This window comes from Heloderma suspectum, chromosome 6, assembly GCF_057233095.1.
Source record: "Heloderma suspectum isolate Gila_16-S chromosome 6, 16-S_ref, whole genome shotgun sequence".
Taxonomy (NCBI): Eukaryota; Metazoa; Chordata; class Lepidosauria; order Squamata; family Helodermatidae; genus Heloderma; species Heloderma suspectum.
Window position 1 is genome coordinate 106,887,587 of NC_139463.1, and position 26,632 is coordinate 106,914,218.

The 26,632-nt window shown below is 45.4% G+C and overlaps 1 protein-coding gene across 1 annotated transcript; it reads right to left on the reverse strand.

Annotated features, from left to right (window-relative positions):
- Nucleotides 1-18,230: 18,230 nt before the first annotated feature.
- Nucleotides 18,231-25,466, reverse strand: LOC146342330 (vomeronasal type-2 receptor 26-like). The gene is made up of 4 exons (XM_084807801.1): nucleotides 24,966-25,466; nucleotides 24,210-24,437; nucleotides 23,568-23,694; nucleotides 18,231-19,144 (listed from the first exon to the last, which is right to left on the reverse strand). Exons 1-4 carry the CDS (start codon nucleotides 25,464-25,466, stop codon nucleotides 18,231-18,233), a joined length of 1,770 nt encoding a protein of 589 aa, XP_084663927.1.
- Between the last annotated feature and the right edge of the window lie 1,166 nt (nucleotides 25,467-26,632).

The window sequence follows — 26,632 nt, forward strand, 5'->3', positions numbered from 1 at the left end:
ATCTGCATGGAGTTTTGGGAGATGAGAACAATTATGATGGCCATTCACTTCCTCTCCCTAACACAGCTGTAATTGATGGGATTCCCTTCTGCAGTGAAGAGGAGCTCCAGAGTGACTTCAACAGCTCTCCGTGGATTAAAAGCATTGTCACAGATTTTTGATCCCAGGGTGATGTTTGGTAGCAACTTGGCATTGCTGTTGATCTCATGAATGGGAAAAACAAAGGCAAGGATATGCTGGTAGTGTTTCGGCATTAACCTGTAAAGGGAATTCCATGTAGTCTTCTATCATTATTTCATTTCATTTATTACATTTCTATACCATCCAATGGCCAAAGCGCACAGAAACAGAAAATGTCCAACAATTCCCAGCATTCCCCAGAAAGCTGTTATAGTACTTTTTTCTCTCTAAACAAGCATCAGATTGCATTTTTAGTTGTTTTCAATTGATGCTAATTAAGTGATCCCTTTATTTTAAAAATGCTCTGATTTGTTTTAATATTTTTGCATTGTTTATATATCTGTATATGCTTTCTGCTGTGTTAATTCTTATATATTTTGCTATTCAACATGACCTACTATTTGATATTTCTCTTATAGTTGTTATGAGCTTTCCTGGAATTTCAGAGGTTCCATAGATTCTATAAGAACACACATACCTGTGGAATCTTGTAGGGATTTAAAACATTTGCCATCTGGATGGAGTTTGGGGTGGTGAGGCCACCAATGATGATCACACATTTCTTCTCCTTGTCACAGTTGTAACTGATGAGATTCTCCTGTCCTGAGAAGAGTAGGCACAGAGTAGCCTGACAGGCCGTTATTTCATTGAAGTAATTGTTATAGAACTTTGAACCCAGTGTCATCTTTGGTAATATCTTGGCATCCCTGTTGAGCTCCTCAGTGTCAAGAGCAAAGGCAAGAACATGCTGGTAGTTCTTCATCATTGGCCTGCAAAGAGAACTCTACTTAATCTTGCATCCCTGTATCAGAGAATCAAATGCATTACATTTCTATAACAATCTAGCTGCAGACCTTGCACCAGCAAAATAAGCCCAGTATACCTCAAGTCGACATTGTATAGATATTGTATGAACTACTATATAGAGATTGAGATATGTAAATACCTGTTCTCACATATTGCCTACTTTTTCCTCTAACCGTAGGGATGTACGAAAGGGACTTACCTTTTCGCAGCTTGGCTTCGCGGTGGGGGGGAGGCGCTTCGCTTCTCCCCCCGAAGTTCAGGCGATGGGGGGGAGGCGTCCCGCCTCGCCTGGCTGAAATTCAGGCCAGGGGGGAGGCGCCCCTCTTCGCCCGGCTGAAATTCAGGCCGGGGAGAAGCGCCCCGTCTCCCCGGCCGCGAAACAAAAAGTAAAAACAAAAACAAAACCCGTGATAGGCTACATAACGATTTACTTAGCCTATGACGGCTAGATTTCCAAAATCAGCCATGATAGGCTACGTAAATCATCACGTAGCCTATCACAGGTGACTTTGGGGGAAAAAAAAAAGCGCGTACACAAATGGCGGCAGCCCATGGGCGCTGCCATTTGCGTTCCTTATTTTGGCACGTCTAGTCTACGTAATGATTTACGTAGACTACGGCGAAAATAAGGGAACGCTATTTGCGTTGCCCTTATTTTCACCGTAGTCTATCTAAATCTTTACGTAGACTAGACATGCCCAAACAAGGAAAGCAAATGGCGGCGCCCCATGGGGCGCCGCCATTTGCGTACGTGCTTTTTTTTTCCCCCCCAAAGTCACCCGTGATAGGCTACGTGACGATTTACATAGCCTATCACAGCTGACTTTGGAAATCTAGCCATGATAGGCTATGTAAATCATTACATAGCCTATCACGGGGTCTTTTTTTTTTTTTTTACTTTTTTATTTTGTAATGGCGGTGGCGGCAGCTGGTCGGGAGACTGGCCGCCGCCCCCACCCGCGACGAAACCCCGCCGAACCGCCGCCGGGACCCGCCGCCGAGAGGGACATTCGGAGAAGGTAAGTCCCGTCCCAGCGTGGGGGCGTGGGGGGGGCGGCGGAGAATTTCCTCAACACTTTCGGGGGGGCCGAATGCCTCGACGCTCAGCCTCCCGAAGATTCAGGGAGAAATTTTCCGCCATCCCTATCTAACCGATTACTCCAGTGTAGAAAGTCAATCTAGAATCCTGAAGAATGAGAGTTGGTTCACCAGTCCATACACATCGCTTCATTTCCCCCTTGACATGAGTGCCGTAAACGTCATGAAAGATGGATGAACATGTGATTACATCCTATTGAAAGCCTCTGAATTTGATGAGGACGGTATATTGGCCTTGTAGGCACCTTCCAACCCTACTATTCTATGATATCTGGGGTGTTTGAGCTGTCTGATGGCTATGCTCAAACATGTACTATGACATTGCAACATGCTGAAGTCACGAATTGATGTACATCAGTGTATGAGCTAGAATGATCTAAATGCCATTATTCCACTATGGATACAAGGTCTGATGAGAATAGAGAACTACTTACCAATAGTTTCTGGAGTGATCCGGGATTGCTGTGAAGGGAAATAAGGGAGTTTCAGGCAGCAAGTACAAGAGAAACAAATTCCCCAAGGACAATATTATCTCTTGAGCTAGAGACTTTAAGTTAAACTTTAGGCTACTGAGTGCATGTGGAGTTCAAACGCCAAATGATAGCAAATTTCTGCCATAGTCCTGACTTTTCACCTGCATTTTCACCTACAGTGTAATCACAACTGGCATATTTCTTAACTGGAAGCTACAGAAAATAATGCACAAACGTAAAGAAGCTTTGTGAAGGTTTGGGTCTTTAGATCAAAGACCTTGGTCTTTGATCTAAAGAATGAAATATCACAGCTCTACCCTGACAGAGCCTTGCCTGCCTCAAGTAACCACCCAAATCTCTTTGGCACATGGTGGTTAGAAATGACCCTTTTTAATACACAGTGCTGTACAGAACATACTACTGAGTTTTATTGGCTGTTTTTAAAAATCATTTTTCCAGCACCATCTACTAGCTGTGCAATTTCTGAATAATTACCTTTCCAGAAATCCTAAACTTCCTGCAGGACCATGGAAACATATCTGTGTGATTGCAACATAGTCAATGAATATTCTGCATCTGAGTATTGATGAGGTTCAGAAAAGAAAAGAAAAACTATTGCAATGCGAGAGCATGTTAGGAATTGTCTAATTTTCTCAATCCTCTTCATGGATCACTGCCTTGTAGTGGCAAAGGGGCTTGTGTAACTCAGTGAAGCCATAAGCTATGCCATGCAGGGCCACCCAAGTTGGACAGGTCATGGCAGAGAGTTCTGACAAAATGTGGTCCACTGGAGAAGGAAATGGCAACCCACTCCAGTATTCTTGCCAAGAAAACCCCATGGAATGTATCACAAGGCTAAAAGATATGACACTGGAAGATGAGCCCCTCAGGTTGCAAGGTGTCCAATATACTACTGGGGAAGAGCAGAGGGTATTTCCAAGTAGCGCCAGAAAGAGTGAAGCGGCTGGGCCAAAGCTGAAAGGACACTCAGCTGTGGATGTGTCTGGTGGTGAAAAGAAAATCTGATGCTGTAAAGAACAATATTGTTTAGGAACCTGGAATGTAAGATCAATGAATCAAGGTAAGCTGGAGGTGGTCAAACATGAGATGGCAAGACTGAACATTGACATCTTGGGAATCAGCGAACTCAAATGGACAGGCATGGACGACTTTAATTCAGGTGACCATCATATCTACTACTGTGGGCAAGAATCCCTTAGAAGAAATGGAGTAGCACTCATAGTCAACAAAAGGGTGGGAAAAGCAGTACTGGGGTACAATCTCAAAAACGATAGAATGATCTCAGTACGAATCCAAGGCAAACCATTCAACATCACAGTAATTCAAGTCTATGCCCCAACCACTGATGCTGAAGAAGCTGAGGTTGATCGGTTCTATGAAGACATACAACACCTTGTAGAACTAACACCAAAAAAAGATGTCCTCTTCATCATAGGGGATTGGAATGCTAAAGTAGGAAGTCAAGAAAACACTGGGATAACAGGCAGGCATGGCCTTGGTGCACAAAATGAAGCAGGACAAAAGCTAATAGAGTTTTGCCAAGAGAACACGCTGATCATAGCAAACCCTCTTTTCCAACAGCACAAGAGACGACTCTACACATGGACATCACCAGATGGTCAATATCGAAATCAGATTGATTATGTCCTTTGCAGCCAAAGATAGAGAAGCTCTAGACAGTCAGTAAAAACAAGACCTGGAGCTGACTGTGGCTCAGATCATGAGCTTCTTATTGCAAAATTTCGGCTAAAATTGAAGAATGTAGGGAAAGCCACTAAACCATTCAGGTATGACCTAAATCATATCCCTGATGAATATACAGTGGAGGTGAGGAATAGATTTCAGGGATTAGACCTGATAGACAGAGTGCCTGAGGAACTATGGACAGAGGTCCATAACATTGTTCAGGAGGCAGCAACTCAGTCCATCCCAAAGAAAAAGAAATGCAAGAAAGCCAAGTGGCTGTCTGATGAGGCTTTACAAGTAGTTGACGAAAGAAGGGAAGCAAAAAGCAAGGGAGAAAGGGGAAGATATATCCAACTGAATGCAGAGTTCCAGAGAATAGCAAGGAAAGACAAAAAGGCCTTCTTAAATGAACAATGCAAAGAAATCGAGGAAAACAACAGAATGGGAAAGACTAGAGATCTCTTCAAGAAAATTGGAGATCTCAAGGGAACGTTTTGTGCAAAGATGGGCATGATAAAGGACCAAGAAGGCAGGGACCTCACAGAAGCAGATGAGATTAAGAAGAGGTGGCAAGAATACACAGAAGAACTATACAGGAAAGTTCTTAATGTCCCTGATAGCCATGATAGTGCGGTCACTGAACTTGAGCCGGACATCCTCGAGAGAGAAGTCAAGTAGGCCTTAGGAAGCATTAGTAACAACAAAGCTAGTGGAGATGACAGTATTCCAGCTGAGCTATTTAAAATCCTAAAAGATGATGCTGTTAAAGTGCTGCATTCAATATGCCAACAAATCTGGAACACTCAACAGTGGCCACAAGACTGGAAAAGGTCAGTTTACATTCCAATTCCAAAGAAGGGCAACGCCAAAGAGTGTTCAAACTACCGCACCATTGCGCTCTTTTCACATGCCAGCAAGGTGATGCTCAAAATCCTACAAGCTAGGCTTCAGCAGTATGCGAACCGAGAACTACCGGAAGTACAAGCTGTGTTTAGAAGAGGCAGAGGAACTAGAGATCAAATCGCCAACATTCGCTGCATCATGGAGAAAGCACGAGAATTCCAGAAAAACGTCTATTTCTGCTTCATTGACTATGCTAAAGCCTTTGATTGTGTGGATCACAACAAACTGTGGAAAATTCTGAAAGTGATGGGAGTACCAGACCATCTTACCTGTCTCCTGAGAAACCTGTACGAGGGTGAAGAAGCAACAGTAAGAACCAGACATGGAACAACCAAGTGGTTCAAAATTGGGAAAGGATTATGACAAAGCTGCATATTGTTACCCTGGTTATTTAAGTTATATGCAGAGTACATCATGAGAAACGCTGGGTTGGATGAATCACAGGTTGGAATTAAGATTGCTGGGAGAATTATCAACAACCTCCGCTATGCAGACGATACCACCCTAACGGCAGAAAGCGAAGAGGATCTAAAGAGCCTCTTGTTGAGGGTGAAAGAGGAGAGTGCAAAAGCTGGTTTGAAACTCAACATTAAAAAAACTCAGATCATGGCATCTGGCCCCATCACTTCCTGGCATATAGAAGGGGAAGAAATGGAAGCTGTGACAGATTTTATTTTCTTGGTCTCCAAGATCACCACAGATGCTGACTGTAGCCATGAAATTAAAAGACGCTTGCTCCTTGGGAGGAAAGCTATGGCAAACCTAGACAGCATAGTAAGAAGCAGAGACATCACCTTGCCAACAAAGGTCCGTCTAATCAAAGCTATGGTTTTCCCAGTAGTAATGTATGGCTGTGTGAGAGCTGGACTATAAGGAAGGCTGAGCGCCCAAGAATTGATGCTTTCGAACTGTGGTGCTGGAGAAGACTCTTACGAGTCCCCTGGACTGCAAGGAGGTCAAATCAGTCCATCCTAAAGGAACTCAACCCTGAGTGCTCATTGGAAGGACAGATACTGAAGCTGAAGCTCCAATATTTTGGCCACCTAATGCGAAGAGAAAACTCTCTGGAAAAGACCCTGATGCTGGGAAAGACTGAAGGCAAAAGGAGAAGGGGACGGCAGAGGATGAGATGGCTAGATAGCATCATGGATGCAATGAATATGGACTTGAGCACGCTCCGGGAGAGTGCGCAGGACAGGAAGGCCTGGCGTGCTATGGTCCATGGGGTCACGAAGAGTCAGACACGACTGAACGACTGAACAACAACAACAATTTTCTCAATAGGATAGCCAAATACAAATCAAGTTTATTAGGCAACCAATTATGGCTTATAGCCAAAAGAAGAATTACAAACAAACAAATCACACTTTTACAATAGATCCACAAGAGGCAAAGTCTTGAAGCTAAAAGATTAGCCTCAGAGGCATGCCTGAGTTGGGAGATTTTAACAGTTAATTCGGCTGTGTTAAACACAACAGTCTCCACAGAGCTAGACAATGAATATTTACTTGTATACACATCAGAGTAATTGGCTACAGACTCTAGACTTTTCATCAGATATTTTTCCCTTGGAATTTCAAATAATGTACCTTATAACATATAATGCATGGTATCCTCAGTCATCTAGCATCCACAGATACAGAAGTTCTGTTGCCTGGAAATTTTCTTGTATCTCCCTTCCAAAAAATTTGTTTTCATTGACTGAAAGCACAAGGCTAGAAAACCCTCACAGAGGAAGGGTGAAGTGAGCTCAGACAAATATTTCTCTTCCATTTGGTGGAGTTTGAGAACAAAAAAGCTATTAGAAAATATAGAAGTCCCAATCGCTTCAATATCCATTCCAGCAAATAATTCATGCTCTTATATTATTTCCCAGCTAGACTGTATATTGGCAGACCTAAGAGCTGAGGGGCTGAAACCAAATTTCATCATACGTTGCAGCTATTTATCCACGTGTTTTGGGGGAACTATGCCTATCTGTTCCACTATGCATTGTTTGATCAGTTCATTAACTGAATATTTCAGTTTTTAAAAATAAATAAATAATAGTCACAATGCAGCCCTCAGAATAGAGTATAATACCAGGTTTACAGTAATGTCCGCCAAAGATAAGCAGCAGGAGTGCCTGGCAGTGGGCCCCGACTAAAAAATGCGATCACAATGTTTTTAGGGATGGTGGAGAATTTCTCCCCGAATCTTCGGGAGGCCGAGCGCCGAGGCATTCGGCCCCCCGAAAGTGTTGAGGAAATTCTCCGCCGGCCCCCCACCCCCCCCTCCAGGACAGGACTTACCTTCGCCCAATGTCCCTCTCGGCGGCGGGTCCCGGAGGTGGTTCGGCGGGGTTTTGTCTCAGGCGGGGGCGGCGGCCAGTCTCCCGACCGGCTGCCGCCACCGCCATTACAAAATAAAAAAGTAAAAAAAAAAAAAAGACCCCATGATAGGCTACGTAACGATTTACGTAGCCTATCACGGCTAGATTTCCAAAGTCAGCCGTGATAGGCTACGTAAATCATCATGTAGCCTATCACGGGTGACTTTGGGAAAAAAAAAAGCGCGTACGCAAATGGCGGTGCCCATGGGGCGCCACCATTTACATTCCTTATTTTGGCATGTCTAGTCTACGTAAAGATTTATGTAGACTATGGCAAAAATAAGGGAACGCTACTGGCCGCCGCCCCCGCCCGCGACAAAACCCCGCCGAACCGCCTCTGGGACCCGCTGCCAAGAGGGACATTGAGTGAAGGTACGTCCCATCCCGGCGGGGGGGGGCGGGGGGCCAGCGGAGAATTTCCTCAACACTTCTTTAGCATTTTTTAGTCGGGGCCCACTGCCAGGCACTCCTGCTGCTTATCTTTGGCGGACGTTACTGTAAACCTGGTATTATACTCTATTCTGAGGGCTGCATTGTGACTATTATTTATTTATGCCAAAATAAGGAACGCAAATGGCGGTGCCCATGGGCCGCCGCCATTTGCGTACGCACTTTTTTTTTTTCTTCCAAAGTCACCCGTGATGGGCTACGTGACGATTTACGTAGCCTATCACGGCTGACTTTGGAAATCTAGCCATGATAGGCTATGTAAATCATTACGTAGCCTATCACGGGGGGATTTTTTGTGTTTTTTTTTACTTTTTGTTTCACGGCCGGGGAGACGGGGCGCTTCTCCCCAGCCTGAATTTCGGCCGGGAGAGGCAGAACGCCTCCCCCCCATCGCCTGAACTTCGGGGGGAGAAGCGAAGCACCTCCCCCCCACCACAAAGCCAAGCTGCGAAAAGGTAAGTCCCTTTCGTACATCCCTAAATGTTTTGTTCCCAGCCCCTGGGAAATCCACCAATGCAAATTATCCAGAAACTTCTCTGGTCACTATATCTTCCTCAGGTGCTTTGTGCTTGCAGAGGCTTTGGCTTAGCCTCTTCACCTCCATGGTGGACGCTGGTGCCCAAGCGTCAGTTTCCTTGATGTCAGGTAGTTGAACTGGCAGTAAGGCTCTCTTACAGAGACCAGGGCCTGCACTGAAATTAAACCCCTGTTTAAAACATATTTCCCAACTCTTCAATATGATGCATGCATACAAACCATATTTCGTTTCCTTCAAAGTGGAGGCCGCCAGTTGCCACGATTTCATTGAGTTATAACCGACTGCAGCCCATTCTAAATCTAACAATCTTTGTCCATAGGCAAGGGTTCGTTGTTGTTTCAGTGATGTGCTGTAGAGATGGCCCTTCCCCATCCAGACGCTAATTATAGGGTAGGTAGTCCTGCCTCTGGCCTGCCTGGTCAAGGAGCAAAGACCACATCTGGCTTGTCTGTGTTCTGAATCAAGCCCCCAAAGGAATAACAACTTGGCTTGAAGGGCTGTTTAGTTCAGCAAAGAGTGCTCAGGTGTTGCACAATTGCATGGTAACTGGGCAAAGGATCATGAGTCTCTGACCCCAAATGCCTAGCTTTCAGATTCATCAGCTGTTCACTCAATCAGGCTTCCTCTACTTTTGGCTGTATATATAAAAATCCTCTCTCCATCTGCACTTCCCTTGTTGTACATATGGGCAAAGGTGTCTTGGCCATTTCCCCTCATAATAACCAGAAAGCCTACCAGCTCCATTAACAAAGGCTGATGATCACTCACTAGTTAATCTCCAGCTGCAAAAATTTCACATATTTGGACAGTCATCATTTATCTGAAAGTTCTGCCTTTTAAGGAGGAAAATGTCAAATTTTCTGCTGAATTAGCATACCCAGTGTTGTTCCAAAGAATGAGAGTATACTTATAAATAAACTGAAACATCGTGATTTGTTGACTTAGCCATGGATTTTCTGACTGGGGGATGTGCTATGTCATCCTTTTTCAGGCCAGGCTTTTCCCTTGCTACTGCATATTCATCACTACATTATGATAGACATGTAACAAAGTGCTGATTATTTGCTTGGAAATTGGATTGTATAGTACCCTATATATCAAAGTTGTGATCTTTGGAACCTCTTGGTGGTTGACACACAATCGTATGGATTGATTCCCTTGGAACTAGGCAAATGAATGGTTTGTAGCAAAGATCCGTTCAGGTGCATCTCCAACATCAACATCATTAACAGCTGGACCACCAAATTATACAGTCATCACTGTGCACCAAAGTTCTGTTGCCTAAGCTTCTGTATTTCCACCTGTTCGGCTGACTGGCCCAACTAGCACAGGCACAGCACAAACAGCTGTGCAATCATTGGGAAATGTCAGGCTAGTCCCATGCCACTAAGAGAACGCACAATCCAACCATTAAAAGCTCTTAGAGCAAAAACTATCTACCCCTTTAATCAAGAAAGACTGCTAAAATACGAAGGGCACAATCCCATTGGAGCCTCCCTTGCTGATCATAACCCTTTGAACTTGGAGGCTAATGATCATACAGTGTAGAGCCCGAGGCGTGACAGAGATGATTTTCGCTTCCGCCTTACCTCCCAGTCTGCAACTGAGCTAGATGGACATTTTTGCCCATCTAGCTGAGGTGTCAGGGACGGGGAGGGAAGCATGCTAGTTGGGCCTGGGGATGCAATGTAAGCCATTCCTTCCCTTCCCCTCTGACCTGCATTCCCCCTTTCCCTCCCATCTGAAGTCACCTCTGCAACCTCAGAGAGGTGGCCAGTGCTGTTCTCTCCATACCGGCTGTGAGAGGGAGGGGGCAGGGGACTTGGACTTCTAGGTCTGAGGTCAGAGTGCGGTCTCCGACCTCGGATCCAGAAATCCAAACTATCCTATGTCAAGGGGCATTGGATTGCTCTGTAAAATGTAATTAATTACGAATGATGAAGAAACCCATTGAAAGACTAGTAAAAATAAAACATTAAAAGGAAAACAGCAGAGCCCCCAGAAATTCAAACTGCTGCTCTGCAATTGGAATAGGAATCAAAATGGGATAGGTTCCAACCTATGAATCATGGCAAAGTGAGAGAGAGAGGGAAGGAAGGAAGGAAGGAAGGAAGGAAGGAAGGAAGGAAGGAAGGAAGGGGCCATAGATGACCTTTTGAGATCTTTAGGCAGTGTGACTTGTGTATTAAAATATCCTTGCAGAAAGAAGGGCCTTAGATACTGAACATGGTGTATGGGTAGGTTCATGCTGGGAGAGGTGCTCCATCAGGTATTGTGGTCCTGAGCCATGTAAGGCTTTACAGGTTAAAATCAGCACCTTGAATCAGGCCCGGAAACATACAGGCAGCCAGCACAAGCAGGCCAGCATTGGCTTTATATGCTCAGAACCTCATGTCCCTGTTCTCAATCTGGCCACCTCTTCTTGCATGAGCTGCTTCTTCTGAACCGTCTTCAAACCATCTTCACATAGAGCACCTTGCAGTGATCTCACTTGGAGGTTACCAGAATATAGACCATTGAAGCCAGGTCAGGTTATCCTTGTCCAGATGGGGGCACAGCTTTGCCACCAACCAAAACTGGCAAAAGGCCCTCCATGCCACTGAGGCCACTTGAGCCTCAAGTGAGAAAGATGGCTCCAGGACAACCCACAAGATAGGAACCTGCTCCTTCAGGGGGAGTGCAACCCCATCCAGAACAGCTTGAGCACCCTCTGTCATATCAGGAGAACAACTCACTCCATCGCTGTGAAATCATCCTCATGCTGAAGTATTCTATAAGACCTCCAGAGAAACCCTCCAGCTCTGTGCTCATGTGTTTGAACATCTGGCTTTCATAAATGGCAGGATTTAACTCCTCCATTGTTAAGCCTATTGTCTCATACTTGTTTGCACAAATGCTTGCATTTAAAAATTAAATTAAATGCAGCAATATGGAATCCCGCTCCCCAGGTATTCCCATGGACATTAGATATTGCAGGGAAGTTGTATGCTTGGTCTGTCCTAGAAAAACTGGAAGACTGAGAGGAGGGTCATGTTGTGCTTGTCCCAGACCAGGCTGGCTTTCATCCAAGTCAGTCAACTCTAGATAATTGCTTTATGCTGAAATTCATTACTGATATGTATCTGGCTGGATTTATCTAGCTTTTATTGATCTGAAAGCTGCTTTTGATTCTTTTTCTCGGGAATGTCTTTGGAGCAAATTACAATCCATGGGCATTGAGCCAGAGCTTTTAAAATGTATTAAGACTAGTGCAGCTTTTCTGCACAAAGAATCTGGATGGACAAGAATAGATTGTGCTCAGTTGAGGCATTTTAAACAAATGGCTACTCTGCCAAATGAATGTTTTCCAGCTTCTTGTTACCTGGAATAAGCATCACTATTGGAAGTCAATGCTCAAAGGCTCCCATGTAGCTGTTACTTTCCTGAGCTGAACTAGGGATGTACGAAAATCACTTACCTTTCGCGGATTATGCTGATGGTGAGGGGGAGGCACTCTGTTCCTCCCCCCCGGAATACTCCACGGCCGGCTGTGCTCCGGATTTCCGGCCGTGGAGGGCTCTGGGTAAAAAAAAACAAAAGAACACCCGTGTACGCAAATGGCGGCAGCTACGGCTGCCACCATTTGCGTTCCTTCTTTTTGGCCGTCTTAATCTTCGTAAATATTTACGTAGACTATGATGGCAAAAATAAGGGGAACGCAAATAGCGTAGCGGACGCTATTTGCATTCCCCTTATTTTCGCTGTCTTAGTCTACGTAATTATTTACATAGACTAAGACAGCCCAAAATAAGGAACGCAAATGGCGGCGGCCATAGCCGCCGCCATTTGCGTACGCCTTTTTTTTTTTTTACCCAGTCGTTTTATGCTCTGTAAGTTTTTATGTAACCTAAAACGTCTGGGTAAAAAAAAAAGGCGTACGCAAATGGCGGCGGCAAGCCGTAGCTGCCGCCATTTGTGTACGCCTTTTTTTTTTTTTTACCCAGACATTTTAGGCTACGTAAAAACTTATGTAGCCTATCACGTCTGTGTAAAAAAACCCAAAAACCTGCAAATGGCGGTGGCGGCAGCCAGTCGGAAGACCAGCCGCCGCAGCCGCCACTGCCGCCGCCTGGAAGATCCGCCCCAGGTAAGTCTCGTCCCGGGGGGATCCGCGGGGTGGCGGGGAGGTGGCAGGCCATTCCACCAAAGATTTCGGGGGGCTGAATGCACAGGCATTCGGCCTCCCCGAGATCCGTGGCGGAATTCTCTGCCATCCCTAACCTGAACTCCGCCTGTGACATGGAGAAGAGGCAACTAAAGGATTGGCTTTTCTGGATAGATTCTAGGAGGGATTTGCAACCAATTAAGAACTATAGATTTTCCCTGTGGTTTTCTTTTCTGACAAGAGAACATTTAAGAGCCAGCTATTTGTCTCAATGGAAGCCTCTTCCCTTAGAAATGCTTTTATTGAGTTGCGATTTCAAGTCACAGCAACTGCAGTCCTGGACGGATGCTACAACAAGGTGCCATTTGAATGCAGATTATGTATCTGTGGCCAAAATCAAGTGGAAGACATTGTTCACTACATGCTGCTCTGCCCTCTGTACAGGACCTGAGAAAGAGATTCTTGAAACCCTTGCTAACTTCTGGATGTCGGAATGCCTTTGTAAACATAGTTCATTTTCTTCTGAGTGACATCAGTTCCTATGTGACATATAAAGTGGTTCTCTTTGCCTTGGCTGCAAAACAGATTAGGAAGAGCAAATTAGACAAGATTGCCATAAACTGCCTTGGAGATTCTGAGCGCTAAGTTGAAGCTGAGTTTGCCTATGGAAATATAGAATTTATCTGCATTTTCTTGTAACATTTGAAATTGTTTTACGTGTGCGTATGTGTATCCTAATGTATTTGTTATGGCGTTTGGTCAGTACAATAAACTTGAGCAATTGTTAAAAAGTTAAAAAAAAATAAACTGCCAACAACAACCAAATAGAACTACATAGCAACCTAATAAATACCTACTACCTTCCCACTCAGACAGCAACCAACACAATCATATGGCCAGGTATGAAAGTTTGAGGCCTACCGAGGCAAAGGGAGAAAAAGGTCAGGCTTAGAGTCCTGGATTGACTGTTGGGAGGCAGGTATCCCTGAGAGGGCTATTTTCATTCCTTGGTTAAGTTTAAGTTTTATTTCCCCAGTTAAGTTTCATTTTTTCAGGTTTCAGTAAGAGCAGAGTCAGAGCATGAAGAGTGAGCAGAAAAAACGCAGCATGGAGAAGTCTAAGTGGACGGGTTGGGCATTGGAGACCCCATATTACAGTGGTTTCTTCTCCCCAGCAGGCAGCAGAGGATAGCACTGGGAGAGGAGGTTTAGGACCTGTGGCCACTCACTTATGAGGTGCCATAGGGTTCCATCCTCTCCCCGATGCTATTTAACATCTATGTGAAGCTGCTGGGGGCTATCATTGGGAGGTTTGGGGTGTGGTGTCCTCAATATACGGATGACATGCAACTCTACATCTTGCTCAAATCTTCACTAAGGTTGGCTGTATAATGCCTGAACAAATGTCTGGAGACGGTGAGTGGCTGGATGGGGAGGAATATACTGAAGCTGAACCCAGACAAGACCGAGGTACTTTTGGTGGGAGACAAGAGGAAATTGAGGGATGTTGAACTGGTGTTGAATGGGTTATGGCTACCCTTGAAAGACCAGGTCCGCAGCCTGGGGGTCATTTTAGTCTCCCAGCTGTCCATGGAGGCTCAGGTGTCAGCTGTGAGCCAGACAGCGCTTTACCAACTCCATCTGATATGGTGGCTGCGCCCCTACCATCTGCTCCCATTGGTAGTACATGCCCTGGTCTCCTCTTGTCTAGACTACTGTAGTGCGCTCTACATGGGGTTACCCTTGAAGACAGTTCGGAAGCTGCAGTAGTACAGAATGCCATGGCTCACCTAATTAAAGACAGCCGCCGGCGTGATCACATCACTCCGGTGCTGAAGGACTTGCACTGGCTACCAGTTGTTTTCCGGTCCAAATTCAAGGTGTTGGTTTTGACCTTTAAAACCCTATACGGTTCCGGCCCAGCCTGTCTTAAGGAGCGCCTCCAGCAACACCAGACAGGCCGCTTAACAAGATCAGCCTTGGATGGCCTTCCCTCTGTTCCATCAGACAGGACAGCTAGGCTGGTGAGGATGAGGGAGAGGCCCTTCTCTATGGTGGCCCCAACTCTGTGGAACTCCATCCCTAGGGAACTCTGCCATGCCCCCTCTTTAATGAACTTCCACCACGCATTAAAAACGTGGTTGTTCAGGCAGGCATTTGGGGTGGGTTAGGGTATTTTTAGAAATATGATGTTTTAATGTAAATTGTATTGTTTTGTATTGCTGTACATTGCCCGGAGTGGCTGGGTGACTGGCCAGATGGGCAATGAAGAAATTTAATTAATTAATTAATTAATTACACCTACGGTAAAGGAACTTGTGTTTTGCAATTTGCGTTTTCTCTTAATACCTTTTGTATCACTCAGCTCTCTTGTGTAAATACCTTTATTGTTATTTGCTTGCTTTATTTTACTAGTGAACTGTTGTGGTTAAACCCTGTGTCTAGAGTATCAGTTACTCCGTATCTACAGTCTAGACCCCATGTTGTTGGAAAGGGGAAGGTAAAAGAAGGCAGGTGGGAGTGGGACTCTCAAGGAGGCAAGGGATCTGGAAGGAGTAGCGCAGGGGGTCCAGGTCATAAAGGGGAGCCTGACACCAGGTTATACCAAATCCCCTATCTTCCCTGCAAATATCTGTCCTAAGTTATTTGACGATATTACTTTTATTCCTAATAAAATGTGTAATAAATACACATATTAATGGCCATAAGAAACCATCTATTCATTGACATTAAAAGTCATTAAAATACTGATAAGTGTCATTAAGAAAGCAAATCTATGGCTACTTGGCACTGTCTAGACGGCCATAGGATTTTTCGGTTTCCAGAAACTGCGCTCCCCTCCCCTGCAATTCTCTCCACACCAGGTGCTTCTCCATTTTTGGGAACGACTGCAGAAAGGGTGAGAAGGTGGCAGTCCTGGGGGCAGGGAGGGGACTTTGGAAGCCCCTTTAGACAGTTTCCTCTCGGGTGTCTGGGGCCCTTCCCTCCCGCTCCCTGAAGCCATGGCTAGATGCACAAAAACATGCCAACTATCTTGAGAGGATTGTGCCCTAAGAATCATAGTCATAAACAATCAACAAAGCAATAGATACAATGATATTTAAATTATTATAAAGAAGTCTTATATAAATATACATCATCATGAACACCAACAACATTCGTGTAAGTTCTAAATATGTTACATAACAATAACTGAAATCTACAGATTTATTTCCATAATAACTCACAATATATCACACGACTGAACGACTGAACAACAACAACATGTATATATAAGCCATATTGTCAGGGTGGACACTGAGCCCATAGAACCCCAGAGTAGTTCTGATTCGGAGGAAGAGCAGTCGCTCCTGGGAGAGGAGCGCGCCCCTTTTTCCCAGGGCCCGCAGTTGACAGAGATTCCTCCCACCCACATTCCTAGATTAGAAAGCAGCCCAGGGAGTGACCCAGCACCGATAGCAGACTGGTTGGATGCGCGGCGCAGATGCAGAGAGCGGCGCCAAATGGAGAGCGCGGAAAGGAGGCGTAGTGCCCAGTTGGCGCTCAAAGAACGGTTGCGCCCAGAGGATCCAAGGGAAAAGGGGAGGGATTCTCCCTAGTCCTTATATTCAGGGGTCTGCCAGTAATTGCTTTTCAAATGGGGACCAACTGTTCCAACTTAGGGCGTAGGGATGCTGCTGCTCAGATGTAGTTGCTACCTGTAGAGTGGTAAGTTGTAAAAGAAGAATAAAGCTTTGAAAAGAATCCCTTTGTCTGCGTCTGGACTTGGCTACTGGAATAGACTGAGAGATCCCTCCAAGGAGCCCTTGACACATATCTTCTTTGCATGAAACTCACAAATGGTAAACAGTTTTGAGGGAAAGGTTATACCAGGCATTTTCCCTCTATCTCTTATGTGGATATAATGAATTCATGCCTTCTGCTCCCTGCCAAATCTATTCCAAGCTGCATGCAATAAGGTTGTGGCCAGTTTTTAACTGATTCATGTCTGGGTGTCCTTTAGGTTGACCTCCTGCTCCCATCCCAAATTTGCAGGAGATTTCTTGTCACTTGATTGGGTAGGAGGTTGGTAAATTTATACTATGGAAGACAATGTCACTGATATATGAAACAAAATGTATCAAAAGGGCTGCCCAGGTGCTAATCTATCCTGCTCATCTATCTTGGGAATAGGATTGCCTCAGGGTTGGGCCAGATTTTCTGCTGAGGATGGAAAGTAGAATAAGATAATGGAATGAAATGAGCACCTAACTGTTTAATGTCTCTCACTACTAATACAGGAATTATTTCTCATTTCTTATTACAGTTAGTTAGTTAGTTAGTTAGTTAGTTATTTCTGAATTTATATCTCATCTTTTTTCCTCCAAGTGACCCAGAGCAGTGTACATAATCCTCCTCCTCTCCATTTTATCCTCACAACAACAACCCTGCAAGGTAGGTTAGGCCGAGAGTCTGTGTCTGGCCCAAGTCACCCAGTGAGCTTTCATGGCTGAGTGGGAACTAGAACCTGGCCCTCCCAATTCCCAGCCCAACACTCGAATCACTACACCACACTGGCTCTCAGTGTGGTGTAGTGTGGTGTACTAACATGGGAATAGGGATGGCGGAGAATTCTGCAGGGATTTCAGTGAGGATGAATGCACAGGCATTCAGCCCCCCCAAACCCGTGGCTGAATGGCCTCCCACCCCACACACCACCACAGAATCCCCCCCAGGATGAAGCTTACCTGGGGCGGATGTTCCGGTGGCGGTGGCTCCGGCAGTGGCTCCAGCGGCAGCAGCAGCAGCTGGCCTCTTGGCCGGCTGCTGCAGACTCAAATGGCGGCCGCCATAGTGGCTGCCATTTGCATCCGGCCAGGCTGCCACCATTTGTGTACGCTGTTTTTTGTTGTTGTTGCTGTGATAGGCTACGTAAGTATTTACGTAGCCTATCAAAGCAAAGGCAGCCATGCAAATGGCAGCCACCACGCCATTTGCGTAGCTGCCTTTGCCTTGATAGCCTACATAAATACTTACATAGCCTATCACGGCAACAACAACAAAAAACAGCATACACAAATGGTGGCGGCTACAGCAGCCGCCATTTGCATTCTGTTTTTTTGCTGTTTCAGCCTACGTAAATATTTACGTAAGCTATTACAGCGAAAAAAAGGGGAAAGCAAATAGCGTAGTGGGTGCTATTTGCGTTCTCCTTTTTTTCGCCTTAATAGCTTACGTAAATATTTACGTAGGCTAAAACAGCGAAAAAAACGGAACACAAATGGCGGCCGCCATAGCCGCCGCCATTTGCGTACATTTTTTTTTTTTTTTACGGAAGGCTGCCCAGCGGCCGGATTTCTGGCTGTGGGCAGCCCCGGCAGAGGCTCCACGGAATCTCCGCAGAACAGAGCCGGCTGGATCAGGATTTTGGGTGGAGGTGAGGAGCGCCTCCCCCCCACCATGAATCACCCCATCGAAACGGTAAGTGACTTTCATACATCCCTACGTGGGAATGAATAAAAGGACTCCTTTCAATGCAGTTTTACCCAGAAGAGAAATGGCTCAAGACGGAAACTTCTGATCAGTCAAGCTGGACATTCCTTTTTCTTACTAGTTGCTCTCTCGTGTTTAGACCAGGCCTCAGTATAATGATGTAGCACTTGGGGAGAAAGATGCAGCCCAATAAGCCGGCACTAGAAGCCAAGATGGAGAAGATCTCCACAACCACCATGTATTTGCCCTTGGTGCTCAGGTAGGTGGGGACAAAGGACACCCACACACTGCAAAACACCAACATGCTGAAGGTGATCAACTTGGCTTCATTGAAAGTGTCAGGCAACTTTCTGGCAACAAAAGCCACAGTGAAGCTGATGAGGGCCAAAATCCCCATGTATGCTAGGACTATATAGAACATGAGATCTGAGCCTTCATTGCATTGCGCTATGATCTGACCCATCTGGGAGTGCTTGTCGAAGTCTGGGAAGGGAGGAGAGGTTGCCAGCCATATTGCACAGATACCAATTTGAATGAGAGAAGAGGAAATGATGACTGAGCCTGCCAGCTTATTCCCTACCCACTTCCTCATCTTATTTCCTGGCTTAGTGGCTATGAAGGCCAGGACGACAGTGATGGTTTTGGCCAAGACACAAGAAACTGCAACAGAAAAGATGATTCCAAATATCGTTTGCCGCAGAAGGCAGGTCACCTTCCCAGGCCAGCCAATGAAAAGGAAAGAGCAGAGAAAGCAGAGCAGCAGGGAGATGAGCAGTGCACCTGTGATGCTCCTGTTGTTGGCTTTCACAATGGGAGTGTCGCACTGCAGAATGAAAATCCCCATCACTACGATTGTGCTCCCAGAAAAGAAGAGCGCAAAGCAAGTCATAACGATTCCGAAGAATTCTCCATAGGATAAGAAGGTGACACTTTTGGGGATGCATTGGTCCTGCTTCTCATTTGGATACCGATCTTCTGGGCATTTCTCGCATTGCTCTGCATCTGGAATTAGCAATCAAGGTCTCGGTATACAAATATTCTCCACTTTATCTGGAATGTCAACTTTAATGGTGCCAATTAAATCTGAAATTAGTAAGCAAAGACTCAGAATTTGAAAAATATATCAATAGTCTACAAGTTTAACTGGAAACTATCAACTTCGTGGCATCAATCCGAAAATCCATTTGATGTTGTACAACATGGGTAGTGCACAACAGATTGGCCGCAAAGTCTGCATCAGGTGTCTTCTGGATTGGCAGGGGCCACACGTGTGCACAGACACCTCTCTCTCTCTCTCTCTCTCTCACACACACACACACACACACACAGAGTCATACCCACCCCAGCAAAGCAGACCTTGGTCTTGCAGCAGTAGCATGTTTTCCAATCCCCTTCCCCACAAAAAAATGTAGAAGGAAAGAAATGCTCAAGGGACAGGCTCTATGGCTCACGCCATAAAAGTCTCATTCCTGGAGGAGCCCCAGAGCATCCTACAAAGTAGGCAGGACTGTTCAAGCACTCTTGGGATACTCTAGGAATGAGGATTCTATGACAGCAACCATAAAGTCTGTTCTGGAGCATTTTTCCCCTTTCTCCCAGATTTCAGGAGTGACAGATGCTGGGGTTCTGGGGTCACCACTGTTAGACAAAAAATATTTCTTAATCATTGGTAATGGATGCTATGACAATAGTAGGGATGGAGGAGAAATCCTCCATGGACCGCAGTGAGTCTGTGGAAGATCGGGAGACTTACCTCTGCCTCCTGGAGAAATCCTTGCCAGCTGGATCCTCCCTGCTGGTCGGCTCTGAAGAGCCAGCGATATGGCTGCCGTTGCTATATCGCTGGCTGGGCAGATTAACTGCAGCCGCAAATGGTGTCGCTGCTTTTATGTGATAGGATACACAGATATTTGCATAGCCTATCACGTTAAGTAAAAGCATGAACACAAATGCCATATTGTTTGTCGGCTGCATTTACCTTAAACTAAGGCCTTTATGGCCGCAAATGGCGTCCTGGATGCCATATGCGTCCACAGTCACTTCCCTCCCTTCAACCAGCAATACAGCATGGCGGCTGTATCGCTGGCACTTCGGAACCAGCCAGAGGCTCTATGGACTTGCTGCGGAGCTGAGCCAGCTGGTGCAGATTCCAGGGGGGTGGGACGGATTGCCTTCTCCCCCGCGGAACCCCACGGATGCCAGGTAAGCGGGTTTTGTACACCCCTAGACAATAGTGAATGGAAAAATATGAAGTTAAGTTCCTTTAACATTTGGATTAATATGTGCCGAATTTCATAATGTGTTAGTGACTTGTCCATTTAGCAAGCCTGGATCGATGTATTATGAATTTGCTATTATGTTTGGAATTGATTACAAGCTTTGGAGCATGTGCAGTCTGCATCTAAACAACACCACTTTTGCGCACACACTAAGTTGGTTGGTTTAACCCTTGAATGATCCAGTGTGGCCACTGCTGCTGCCCTGATCATAGCTGCCTCTGCTGCAGCTCTGGCCCCAAAATGAGGAGGAGAAGGACTCTGTGGGTCCATCTTCTCCTCTCCTCCATGTACCAGCAATAGGCAATGGCACATTAACATCACATCACTCAGGCTTGCCATGCGCACACAACCAGTCAGGAAGAGAGTACATGATGCGGTTCATCATGCTGCACTTCATGATTCCAAACTACAGGTCCCGAGATGCACTCATATTGTGCCTGCAGAAAAACAAAGAACGAGATGTCATTTTAAAAATGATCTCTCATCCTAACTGACATGGATGAATTTGTTACTTTCCAAGGAAATAACAAACTCGCTCAGTGCAAGTTCGCTCATAACTAATTAGCATCAGGGATATATGACCCATGCCCCAAATGAGAAGTGAACTTTACAAGGTGATGGAAATTGAAATAGTAGAGTATATTTATAAAATCATTTGTATCTTTTTCTTACATGTAAAATATAGGGATGTCAGAGAATTCCGCCACGGATCTCGGGGAGGCCGAATGCCAGTGCATTCGGCCCCCCGAAATCGGTGGCGGAATGGTCTGCCACCCTCCCGCCACCCCTGGGACGAGACTTATCTGGGGCGGATCTTACTGGCGGCAGCAGCTCCAGCAGTGGCTGCGGAGGAGGTTCGGCGGCGGCGGCTGTGGCAGCTGGTCTTCCGACCGGCTGCCGCCGCCACCATTTCCAGTTTTAAAAAAAAGTGATAGGCTACGTAAAGATTTATGTAGCCTATCATGGCTAGATTTAAAAAAAACACCGTGATAGTCTACGTAAATGTTTATGTAGCCTATCACGGGTGACTTAAAAAAAAACACGCGCGTACGCAAATGGCAGCCCCCATGGGCGCTGCCATTTGCGTTCCTTATTTTGGCACATCTTAGTCTATGTAAATATTTACGTAGACTAAGATGGCGAAAATAAGGGAAACACAAATAGCAAAAAATGTTACGCTATTTGCGTTCCCCTTATTTTCGCTGTCTTAGTCTACGTAAATGTTTACGTAGACTAAGACGTGCCAAAATAAGGAACGCAAATGGAGGCGCCCATTGGCTCCGCCATTTGCATACACGTGTGTTTTTTTAAGTCAGCCATGATAGGCTATGTAAACATTTACGTAGCCTATCACAGCTGACTGCAGGGGCGCAAACGGCGGTGGCTACAGCCACCACCATCTGCGTCCCTGCTAGCCAGTGGCCGGATGTCTGGCTGCTGGAGGAGCCAGCCGGCGGCTCCGCAGAATTGCTGCGGAGCACAGCCAGTCAGCCAGGATCCTGGGGGGGAGGAATGGAGCACCTCTCCCCCGGTGAGGATTCCGGGGGGAGGGACGGAATGCCTCCCCCTGCACCATCAGCATAATCCCTGAAAAGTAAGTACCTTTCGTACATCCCCAGTAAAATATTCTGAGTGCAACACAGTCTGTCAGATGCCAAGTCACCTTGTTTTTTAAATGAGTAGTTTATTTTTCATTTGGGAAGTGACCTTTTGGACTTTGTTCCTTAGTAAATAAACTGCACTAAATCTTTCAGTACCTTGTAGGGATGGGGCAAGAATGTGAAGCAAGAATGCTCGTTTATCCCGGCATGAATTGTTGTGAGCAGATCTGATGCTGCCCCTATCCACCTCAAGAAGGAACCCAGTTTAGTTCTCCTTGCATCCAGGGTTTATTTATTATTATGTTTTTAGTTTAGTAATTCCTTAATGTATTTATTGTACTTATATACTGCTAAATATAACATAATTTCTTAGCACTTTGATGCTCAATCCCCCACTGGCTACCACATCCTCCTTCGATGAGTACATTTTAACTAATCCCTCTCTTTGGGGAAGGTGGCTAGAGTAGCATCCAGTAGAAGGCTCAGTGGAAGCCTGGAAAATAGAAGGTGATCCCTGGTGAAACAAGAAAATTACTGCCGAGAGACAAAAGCCCAGTTCCTGTAGGAGACATAAGGTCTTTAGGAGCTGGTGTAAACTTTGTCCAACAGCATCATTATTCCCATGTGCAGCCTATGAGATATGATCCTTTCATGACTCATTATCTCACTGCCACTTTTCACTTCGGCTGCAAAAAGGGCAAATGCTATTTTGGGCTGCATTAATAGAAGCATAGCTTCCAAATCCTGAGAAGTACTAGTTCCCCTCTACTCAGCACTGGTTAGGCCTCATCTGCGGTACTGTGTCCAGTTCTGGGCACCACATTTTAAGAAGGATGCAGGCAAACTGGACAGGGTTCAGAGGAGGGCAACACAGATGTTCAGGGGACTGGAAACAAAGCCCTATGAAGAGAGGGCATGTACCCTGAGAAGGGAAGACTGAGGGGAGATATGATAGCACCCTTCAAGTCCTTGAAAGGTTGTCACAGAGAGGAAGGCCAGGATCTCTTCTTGATCATCCCAGAGTGCAGGACACGGAATCATGGGCACAAGTTGCAGGAAGCCAGATTCCGGCTGAGCATCAGGAAAAACGTCCTGACTGTTAGAGCAATACGACAATGGAACCAATTACCTAGGGAGGTAGTGGGCTCTCCCACACTGGAGGCATTCAAGATGAGGCTGGACAGCCATCTGTCAGGGATGCTCTGACTTGGATTCCTGCATTGAGCAGGGTGTTGGACTCGATGGCCTTGAAGGCCCCTTCCAACCCTACTATGCTATGATTCTATGATTCTAAATACAGCATTTATTTGTGTTTCCTTCCTCTGGTTCAAGAACCTAAAGCAGCAAAATTCTAGTGGGTGAATTGAACAAACATTCTCTGGCTGGATGAGGCATAAGTGTTTTTCATTGGCTGCCCCAGTTCAAATTTCTCTAGGTGGATTTTAATAAAATCATTCATATGTTCAGTGTAGGGTAAGGTGAACGGATTTTGTCTAGGCCTAAAGCACTGGAATTTCCCTCATGTAACTTCGTTCTATCACTCACCAATCTGCATTGAGATCATTCCTTCAGGACATTTAAGGCAATTGTAGCAACAAACTTGTTTTCCCTGCTGAACAATCTTGTTGTATCCACGGTGGCAGCTCTCAACACATGTGGCATGCGGAAGAATCTAAAATATCCAGAAGAAATCATGTCTACTATGATGGAAACAACCTGCTTTCTCCTCATAAGTCATTGTCCCCTACGATCTCTTTGCACAAACACAATCCAAAAATGCATGTGTAAACAGAGTGGAATGCAATCGTACTGATTTCTACCCCAGGAAACATTTCCCATAAAGCACAGCCCAATATCCAGAGAACATTGGTATGTTGATGGACAGGAAGGAAAGGGTCCATCTTGCACCAACAGCACATACAGAGAAAAGATACAGGAAAGCATAACTGAGACCAAGCAATGCTTCTGCTTGATAACATTGTTCGTTCACTTGGCATCCTCTATCAATGGGGGGCTTGCTTGTTTGCCATTGGTATAGGAGGGTAAGTCCACTCAAGAACTTCACTGGGCATATATCAGCTTTGGATTCTGAAGTACATGGACAACATCTTCCTGTTCAACTTAGTGCCTAAACTGTATAGTTCAGATATCAAAACAACAACAACAACAACAACAACAACAGTGTACCTCCATAAACTTGTGATTCCACACAATGGTACTTCCATTTATGGTGAACCTTTCCCCATCAGGAGCTTTGGGGTCCATCCTTCCAACTCGGACCCTCTGGAAGGACTGGTTGGGGAACGTGACCAGGTTGAGGATATCATATCCAGATGCCACATCCCCATTCTCATCAAAAAATATGCCTTCCCCAGCACTATTGTTAAAGTGGATTTTTCTCAGAAAAGAATGGAGCTAGATTGGAGGAGAAAGTGGGTTACACACAGGATCAGACCTCCAAAACTGGCTTGTTATTTCACTGGAATGTCCTGTTATTTCCTTTGGTCATTGGGAACCATTTTGCCACACTGCAAATGCCACCAAAGTGTGAATGTGTAAGATGTTGTACTTCATAAATACAACTTCAAAATTTCCCATGAATACAACTCCAAACTTCATAAATCTCTATCCAGAAGGAAGGATGTATAGTATTACAGCTAAGAACTGTAGGATATCCCACAGGAAATCCCTTGGGGGATCTGCCCAAGAAGCTCTTAGGTGCAACTTTTAGTTTTAATCTCATCAGTCCTATCAGGTCAGCTACCTTAGTTTCAAGGGAACAATCCCGTTCCCTGATTGCCAGTAGCTGAGTTCACTGTGCACATATTGGTGACTTCTGTTCTCCTGAACACAGGCAGGCATACATGTAACACTCATGTATGGAATTACACTGTAATTTGTTCAGTATAGTTTGACTGGCAATTGACAAGAGTTATGTCTTACCTGCCAGGGCTGAACTTCCCAGGGAATCCGTCTCTCATGATTCCAGATTGCTCTTTGCTTGGCTCTTGTTGCATACAAGGCATGGAAAGCATGTGCAACAGCATAGACAGCATTGTAGATATTGTAGCTCTGGCCAGACATCCCCATTTCAAACAAAAGGCCTGGGAGGCTCCCCAGTTTCTCCTCCCCACTGCAGTTCTTTGCATCTGTTATATACAGGTTATTCAGGGGGAGTGAACAGCGGAATGCAGTGAACCAGAACTGAAGGATGAAATACAATGAAGACTTGAAAGGGTTTATGGCCTCAAGAAACCCCTGAAATCCTGGCACAAAATGTGTGTGATGTGAGAAGGACAGTGTACCATTGAGTGATTTTCCTGTGAATCTACTCCAAGGGAAAATAGCTGTGACATCCCACTGAGCAGTCACGACCCAAACCTTCTCCATTGGTTGCATTATACCCCATTCAGATGATTCTAGGATTAGTCGCAAACACTCCATAGACTGGCCATCCCCGCTGACAAGTGTCACATTGATGTTGTGCTGTGATAGAGTAGAACCTATCCTTGCAAGGCTTTTTCTAAGGAACTTAGAAAATGTATAGCTCTTCATTCTTGGAATCACTTGTGTCAAAGCAATACAAATGTCACTCTGGGAGAGCCTTGGTTGCAGAGTTTTCAGAAAGCGTTCTCCACTGTCATCATCTGATATTAAGAGGCCAATCCAAATCCACCCAAAATGGTTCAATAACTGAATAATCCCATCATACTGTGGAGTCTCATTTGGAGCCATCCGAAACAAATTAGGGAACTGAGTTTTATCACTCAACGTTGGATCAAGGGTGCCATAACTGAGCTAAGAGGAAGAAATATAATACGATGAAATCATGTTGGACTGAACTTTGGGGCTAGAATTAAGCAGAATTCAATGATGGTGGACTAGAGGAGGTGTAGCTCCATCAATCCAAGGAGTCTGCAGGAATTATTCAAAGTTGTTTAGGTAGAGGTGATGTAGTTTGCTCTCATCATTTGGGAGGAAGGGAGAATAAAGTTTGTTCCCCATTTTTGTCCTTGCCCAACTAAGGTGTATTGACCTGTCCTGACAACTTGCATCAGTTCTTGAGAGTCATTATTAAACAAAAGTTTGATTCTTAATAAATATGCTATCATACAGGATTGGACCCTGGACATTCTGCCCAAGCATTTTTCAGATTGCAAAATGGGTGGGCAAGTTGGGAGGAGCTGATTTATTTCTGCTGCATCAAGTCTGTTACTTGGTGCAGCACCAACGTAGGCTTGTCTTTGAGGGGGTTGTGGTTGCTGTGTCCAGTATGGATTCCACCTCAGTTAACAGACATGAATATAAACACATGTGCCAACTGAGGGTAACAGTTTGTTAGGAATGGCAGAGAAATCCGCCATGGACTCCAGTGAGGCCGGATTCTAAAGAATCCACCCCCCCAGACTCCATGGTGGAACGGACTACCCTCCCACCCCCGAAATCCCCCCAGAATGGACCTACCCGCTGCCGGCCGGCCGGTGCGTCCGCTGCTGGGCTGCTGTGGCTGCAAATGGCTGCAAATGGTGGTCAGTGTAGCAGCTGCCATTTGCGTCCCTACACTAGGCTGTGATAGGCTACATATATATTTACGTAGCCTATCACAGCTA